Source organism: Cupressus sempervirens, chromosome 1 (assembly GCF_028749045.1).
Source record: "Cupressus sempervirens isolate cs-2001-9-10 chromosome 1, ASM2874904v1, whole genome shotgun sequence".
In the NCBI taxonomy this organism is placed as follows: Eukaryota; Viridiplantae; Streptophyta; class Pinopsida; order Cupressales; family Cupressaceae; genus Cupressus; species Cupressus sempervirens.
In genome coordinates this window covers 803,645,300-803,653,422 of record NC_143118.1, presented here as the reverse complement: position 1 = coordinate 803,653,422, position 8,123 = coordinate 803,645,300, and the positions used below count along the sequence as shown (strand labels likewise).

Here is an 8,123-nt window from a genome sequence, read left to right as displayed (position 1 = left end):
AGCTTTCTGATTAAAGATGGTGATATATATAACCTGGGGTGATGAAATAAGAAAGGAAGAACAAAAAAACTAAGTTCATGCCTTAGAATTGGCTTAGTTTTCAAGGAATGGAAGTCAAATAATTGGGTTTGGGGATGTTGAGACCAACATCTTAATTAGGCAAGGAAAAGGTGAGAATTTTGGATATAAAAGTTGTTATGATGATTTAGAATAACCGCGGTAGGGGGGGTGTTATCATCAAGTCCACATGTACCAATATAAATTTTTAATTACTTCAAACATATTAGTCCAACTTAGATACCCACTCAATCTCTGTAATCATTAGTAATTTAACCTTTCATACAATATATTAACTCTTTGTCTCTATGTGTGTTGACTACCACTAAATAAACTACTATAAAATATAGCATGCAAAAGAAAAACATCCACACATGAAAACAACACTTTTACACTAGGATTTAATGTGGAAACCCAATTGGGAAAAACCACCAAGTAACATGCTACTAAATTTTCACTCTTCTGGAGTAAGCTCGGTTAAGAACCAACCCTATTAAAAGTTATACAACACTCTTAAATGTGACACTATTAAAGGATTTAGTCACCCTGTTAGAAGCGATCTGGTTAGAGGACCTTACAACATTCCTTTAGAATGTCATCTTGATTAAAGGATTTGCAAAATGATAGATAGGTCAACCTTGATTAAAGGATTTTGGATTGATGTAGTGGTTAGAATGTAACAATAGGTTTGATCTATAAAGTACAATTCATATTGAAAATTTAAATCTCCATTGGTTATTGACTGGCCTCCATTGATATCTTGATCACTGATATGGTTGACATCTCCTCAAGCAACCACTCTCCACAAAATTTTCACACATCACCTCTGTTGTTCTCCTCTTCATAGCTTCTCACAACTTCTCCCAAGATCACCTATCAATCATGAACCAACCTTAAAATTCATTCCTTATGCCTCCTTAAATAAGTAATTTCAATCTTTTGTCGCTTAAACATCATCATTGATCTTAGGGTTAGGTCAAATTCATCGAATCCTTCCATCTTCTTTTTCTCCTTCTTCTTTTAGAAATTTCTTATCAAATTTGTGCCTTTGATCATGTAACAAACTCTCCTTGTGCATTGAATATGCCATCTCATCAATTCTTATCTTCCACATGCTTTGACTAATTCTAAATTCTAACTATATCAACCTCAAAATCAAATCTTTCTCAAACTATAACTTTTGTTGTCACTCAACATTCATTGTGTTTTTCAACTCTTTCGTTACTGTGTAGCTCAACAATCACTATAATATCTCACTCGACATCAACATGCTTGCTCAACCATTACTACGCTTGGTTGCAACTACACTTATTTTCTCGACTACAACTAACACTCGGCTTGAACTATTTCACTTGGCTTCTACTAAGTTCCTTAATTTTCTGATTTGGCTCCTTCATTGCTCATGCAATACTAATACTCGATCAAGCTTATATTTTTGAATTGTTTGAACTCTTAGCTTCATCCAATTTTCTTCTTCACTCCATGTATTGATTGAACAACACATTATCTTGTGAAGGACTAACTTATCAAGTGTCCATTGTATTTCCATGATAATTAACACATCTCAACTCAACCTTTCACTAAGTCATCTCATAATCTCTTCTTTTCAAGTCCTCATTATCAATCAAATCATATGACACTCTATACTATTAGTAAAATGTCTCTCCAGTAGGTTTAACACTCTGTCTTACCAATAGGTTTGATATCAATGACAACATAACAATAGTTCCAATTGTAGTTTCCAACAGAAGTTAGAAATACCCAATGCAAATGCTCAATTTCCTATAGAGGAACAAGTTGATAGAATTTAGATGACATTTAGATCCACCCATAAGACTAATTTTAAGATATCCAAGGCTCGAGATTCAGGAATGTAGGTTTGGGATTCCCCAAAAGTGAGTAATTAATTGCGATTGCATGTTTCTAAATCCCAAACTTGAAGACCTAAAGTGCCTTCTAATTATTCATGATCTCATTGGCATGCTTTATAATTAGGAATCCTTGGCCATTAATAGGGCACAATTATCAAGGCAACAAAAATGAATAGAGTTTAAGTTACTAAGATAACATGATTTATGTATTTAATACTACCTTGAGGTTGGTGAGGGCACACTATTACTTTTGAACATGTGACCTAGGGCATATAGGTAAGGCATCGAAAAATCCCTAATTGGTAGATTGTCAAACATAATTTGAGGTTTTTGATTTCCAGGGTATGAGGGACAAGAAAAAGAGAAAAATTGAAGAACCCTAAGGCATGTAGGGCACATATTCCATGAGGAAAGTCCTTTATTTCTAACCTAAAACAAGAAATCAATGTAACAAAAATGAAGGACAATGGAAATAAACACACAAAAAAAATTTAAAAATGAATGGAAGCACCAAGAGGGAAGAGGAAATCCTACCTTCAGACAACAAAGACAAGAATTTGTAAGGAATCAACAATAGATGTGAGCATGAACTTGAATGATGATGTTGAGTTTCCAAATAGAAAGCTTGGTCATAAGGAAGGCATGCCTCTCAATGAACACTTTGTGAATGAAAATGAGTTTCCCTTGGGGTTTTAGATGCATCAAATGCATAATGTACTTTATATTGACACTAGGAATATAGGATGCCAAGTATTGAGATGCTAAAATTTTGAATTGTTACAAAAAGATAAGGAAATTCAAAGAACCTTGGGATTTTAAAATGTGTGATCTCATCAAGGAACATACCAAAACATGGAAGACTCAAAGGTTTGGTATGCCATAGCACAAGGGAAAAGAACAAAAAGATAGAAGCAAAAATGAGGACCCAACATTTATCACACAAAAATATTAGGACAAGTATGCAAGGCATAACAAGAGTATGTTGTGCAATATTGATTTGTTGGACATGACAAAATAAACATTGATAATGTTAAGCGAATTTCACCTCACTAAAACCTCCTGTAAGGAGAGAATGGATTTTTCCATTTCAAGAGGTTCTAAAACTATACTTTAAGCTTTCAAAACTTGGCTACCTAAGCCTAAGTATGACTTATTTGGAGACTATTATTCGGGATTCATGTCTATACAAGTCACTAGGATGTAAACCAACCATCTTCTTCTTCATAAAAGGAAGATATGTAGAAGTAGGTTACATGACATGCTTAGAATAAGGATAAATGAAAAGTAATCCAAAATTTTACTTTCAAAATATTGACAATGATAATAAGTGCTAGACAATCTTTTTATCAAGATCACATTGAGTGAATCTCATTTATTCATCAAGAAGCTTATTGTCTCCTTAAATAATTGGAGAGATCCACTTCTATGTAGACCTTCTTTTGGGGTCAAGCTAATAAAAACGTACCTAGTTCAACACACATGATAAAATCTAAGTATGAGGTTGTTTGTGTCAAAAAAAATCAGCATGAGAAGGATAAACTAAGAAACCCACCCAAAAAGGGACACATAGAGCTTTCTTATTAAAGATGGTGAAATATAGAATCTGGGATGATGAAATAAGCAAGGGAGAATAAATAAACCCACTAGTCATGCCTTAAGATGGCTTTAACATGGCTGGTTTCAACAAGACAAAAATAAAAAATGTCTAGTAAGGTTTTACACATCATCAGTGAATCCTTATTAGTACCTAAACTTTGACGAGACAATTCTTAAGCATGACTTCAAGGGGAACCCTTCGTAGATTAAAAAATCATATTAAAGTAAAGTTCTCTAACAAATAACACACACTCACAAATTTAATAATGAAGAGAACCACATCTAGGGTTCTTTAGTAAATATAACTCATGAAATGCCTTTTAAACAAACTTCTTAAATCTCTTAAGAAGGGATGTTATTATCGCATGTGGTTGAACTTTCAAGTCCAAAAATAACTATAAAACTTCAAAGTGGGTTTGTGGGAGGTTAACCTTCTCTTGAACAATAGTGAATCCCCCTACATGCAAGAAGGTTTCTTCTATTACTTGTAGGGGCCCACCCAACCCAATGATTATGAATCCCTACCATACTTTTTTATTAAATAGTCTACTAGAAACATTGACACACGAGATGAAGACCTAGGGGAGCACACAAAGCAAGAAAGCTCATTCAACACAATTGTGTTCATGCCTATCCATCCAAATAAGAGCCTACCTATTGCATTGAGTGTACAACTTTCTATGACCATAACAAATGTATCTTACTCGAAATGATCCAAACCTAATTAAATTTTTTTAGCACATAATAACTTGTAAACACTGCCTAAATGTAAAAACAAGATCAACTCTTACTTTAGAAACTTTCCAACATTACTTTTCCCTTGTTCATTCCCTATATTTTTTGGGAAAGTTTCTCCCTATTACGATAGGTCTTCATGCAATTGTTAACCTTATTTTGGCTAGCAACCATAGTTCATGCAATTTGTGGAACTTGTGTGAGTAATGCTTTTAAATGATATTTTAAATGAACATTTTGACAATATTTGATTTTTTTTTCTAATTAAAAGAAGAGGGAAAAAATAGTGAAAACAAATGACATTTCTACCCCACTTTTTGTCAAAACTTTATTTTTTGATTTTTATTAATAAATTATTACTTCATTAAAATAAAATAAAAATTAATTTATCCTTTTCGAGAAAACAATGCAACTACTTCAAACAAAAATTATGCCTAAATGAGAATTTTTTTTTTTTTGTGTGGGGGGGGGGGGTGGTTGTAGAGGATTATGTAGAATATTTTCCTCTAAAATAGGAGCCCCTGTTTTTTAGCCCTCTTAAATTGAGCGGGTGATAAAAAGGTGGGCCTGGAAATAGCCCCACCAGTGTAGGGAAAAGTTATGCCACATGGCAAGTTGTGCTCATTCTTTCCTACCAAAAATGAAGTTTTTACTTTTTAAAATATTTGAAAATTTTAAAATCTTCTCAACTTCCACAAATTTAGTAGCTGAATTTTTTTAGTACTTTTTAAAATCTTCTCAACTTCCACAGATTTAGTGGCTGAAATTTTTTAACCACAATACATGAGACCACTTACCTTTTAGACATTCCTAAAAACTCTCACCAACCAGTGCTATTTTGAAGGAAGAGGGAAGCCCTCCATAGGACCCAGCTTTTAGACCTTTTTTAGTGTATGCCAAAGTGCCACACATCAAGCTTTAAAGGCTGCAGAAGAAATATCTACATAAATCGTTGGTAAATTGGACATAAACGTGGAAGAGATAGAGCATTCTGTTTTCTTGGCATGATGGAAGGTGTCGTCACAGTGGCTGAAGTGGAATGGGTGATAATCGATTACCCAATCCAAACCAAATAGCCACACGTCCCTCTTTAGAAATTAGAACGACATTTGAAGTCGATGATTGGTATCAGAGCTCCCAATCTTAATTGATCTCCACTCATTAGATCTATAAAATAATGGACGCTTTATTTTCAAAAGTTAAAAGCATTCAACAACCGGTGCCAATAACAATGTTAATTCGATAGCACAAATCAGTGTAGAAGCCGATTATGGATACCGTTCTCAGAGAGCACAGCGGATTTTTGCGTAGTCTGAATTTCTCTCAGGTATGTTCTAGAAACCCATGCAAATATAACCAACTGAATGTTTTGAAAACCCATTTAAATTTTTTGAATACCCAGTTGAAATTGTTTCCCAAAATTAGTTCCGTAAGCTCTGCAATTAGCACTCTTCAGTTATTACAAAACAGAGCAAAGAAAACATGTATGGTTGTCAGAGCAACCGGCACCCTTTTGGAGCTTGTCCCAGAGGCGAAAAAGGAAAGCCTCGAATTTGAGTTACCTAAGTATGAACCAACTAAGCAGCTGCCGATGGATTTGGTGGTTGTCGGTGGGGGTCCTGCAGGCCTTGCAGTTGCTCAACAAGTCTCTGAAGCAGGTATTTCAGTATGCTGCATCGACCCATGCCCAGAAAGCATTTGGCCCAACAATTATGGGGTTTGGGTTGATGAGTTTGAGGCTATGGGCCTTCTGGACTGTCTGGATACAACTTGGTCGGGGGCTGTTGTCTATGTTGATGATAAGACCAAGAAGTTTCTTGATAGGCCTTATGGAAGGGTTAATAGGAGGCAGTTGAAATCTAAGATGATGAGAAAATGTATTGCCAATGGTGTTCAATTTCATAGGGCTAAGGTCAGGCAGGTTATCCATGAGGGGTCAAAATCAATGGTTTTGTGCAGTGATGGGGTTGCCCTACAGGCATCTCTTGTGTTGGATGCCACTGGATTTTCAAGGTGTTTGGTTGAGTATGATAAACCCTATGACCCTGGGTATCAGGTGGCCTATGGGATCTTGGCAGAGGTTGATGAACACCCCTTTGATGTGGATAAGATGGTGTTCATGGATTGGAGAGATGATCACCTGAACAATGAAACGGAGCTCAAGGCTAACAATTCCAAGATACCTACTTTCTTGTATGCAATGCCCTTTTCTGCCAATAGGATTTTTCTGGAGGAGACCTCTCTTGTGGCCAGGCCGGGTGTCTCCATGGAGGAAATTCAGAAAAGAATGGTGTCCAGATTGAGGCATTTGGGTATTAAGGTGAGAAGCATAGAAGAGGATGAAAAATGTTATATTCCTATGGGGGGTCCATTGCCTGTGATCCCTCAAAGAGTTGTGGGAATAGGAGGAACTGCAGGAATGGTGCACCCATCGACTGGATACATGGTGGCCAGAACTTTGGCTGCTGCTCCGATCTTAGCTAGTTCAATTGTTAAATGCCTTAACTCCGGAAAACGACTTCATGGAGAAGAACTCTCCACAGAAGTATGGAAGGATTTGTGGCCTATAGATAGGAGGAGACAGAGAGAATTTTTCTGCTTTGGGATGGATATTCTGCTCAAGCTGGATCTGAAGGGTACGAGGAGGTTCTTTAATGCATTCTTTGACTTGGAACCCTATCATTGGCAGGGTTTTTTGTCCTCGAGGTTATTTCTTCCCGATCTTATCTTCTTCGGGCTGGCCTTGTTTGCTCATGCCTCAAATACATCTAGGTTAGAGATAATGGCAAAGGGCACTTTACCTTTGGTGAAAATGATCAACAATTTGGTTGCAGACGGGGAATAGGATGACCATTTTCTCTTAACAAAGGCTTCCAGTCTTATATCCTACTCAATGATAAAGCATTAATGAGATTAAGTGTGTACTGGAAATCTGCTCAATCGAATGCAATATTGTGTTGTGCTGAAAATAACAGATGGGCAACAGCCAGAAAGGTCAGAGCTATCAGATTTCCACAATCCATAAATACTGTCATATTTGATTTCTGGGCATGATTGTGTGAGCTTTTTTGTCATCGACGTTTCGGATCATACTACATGATCCATCATCAGGATGCCAGAAAGGTTTTATATGTTCATCCAGTTTTTGATTTTGAATATTTTGCTTTTGGTGTAGCAACTGAGCTTTACCTGTCCATTGAAAATTGCGGTTCAAAAATACATATCCCAGGAGTTGCTATGTTTTGTCTTGTTTTGAATCATAGGTGTGAACTTAATGTGTTTATAACTGAGAAATTTGCAAATATAAACTCACACGTATACTCCTTGGGTCTCTTAAATGACAACCTTTGGCGTGATTTCTCAGATCAGTGTTGTGTTTGGTTTTCTTTAGTTCAGATTTATAGCATTGATATGCACTTAAATAGGATAGGCAAACAAACAATTGCACAATAATGGCTCCCAGAATGGCGGATCACTAATTTCTCTATAGCTACTGGTACTGTTTGTTCCATAGTTCAAAATATCATTATCAGCAACTTGTCGCCAAGTGCAAAAAATTTATCAGGAAATATTGGAGATAAGCTGGAAACTTCTCGGGAGCTTCAAATCTGTTTTTCCATACAAAAAACTGTTTTTTCCAATCCTGATAGAACCTTCTTACTCTTTTCCCTCTCTCTCTTCTCCAAATCTGTTTTTCCAATCAAAAAATGTTTTTCTGGACCATCCCTACCTATAACAGGCCTATGAGCAATAAGTTTGCCATTGATTGTGGTAAAACAGAGAAATATCGCTGATATTTTACCAAATTCTTTGCAATATTTTGAAACTTCTCTGCAATAACTTATCCAAGATAAGTTGGCATTA

The 8,123-nt window shown here is 36.0% G+C and overlaps 1 protein-coding gene across 1 annotated transcript; it reads left to right on the top strand.

Annotated features, from left to right (window-relative positions):
• The first annotated feature begins 5,157 nt into the window (after positions 1-5,157).
• Positions 5,158-7,622, top strand: LOC149580310 (lycopene beta cyclase, chloroplastic/chromoplastic-like). Its single transcript, XM_089790300.1, has one exon. It carries the CDS (start codon positions 5,530-5,532, stop codon positions 7,102-7,104), a length of 1,575 nt encoding a protein of 524 aa, XP_089646426.1. The 5' UTR covers positions 5,158-5,529; the 3' UTR covers positions 7,105-7,622.
• The last annotated feature ends 501 nt before the right edge of the window (positions 7,623-8,123 follow it).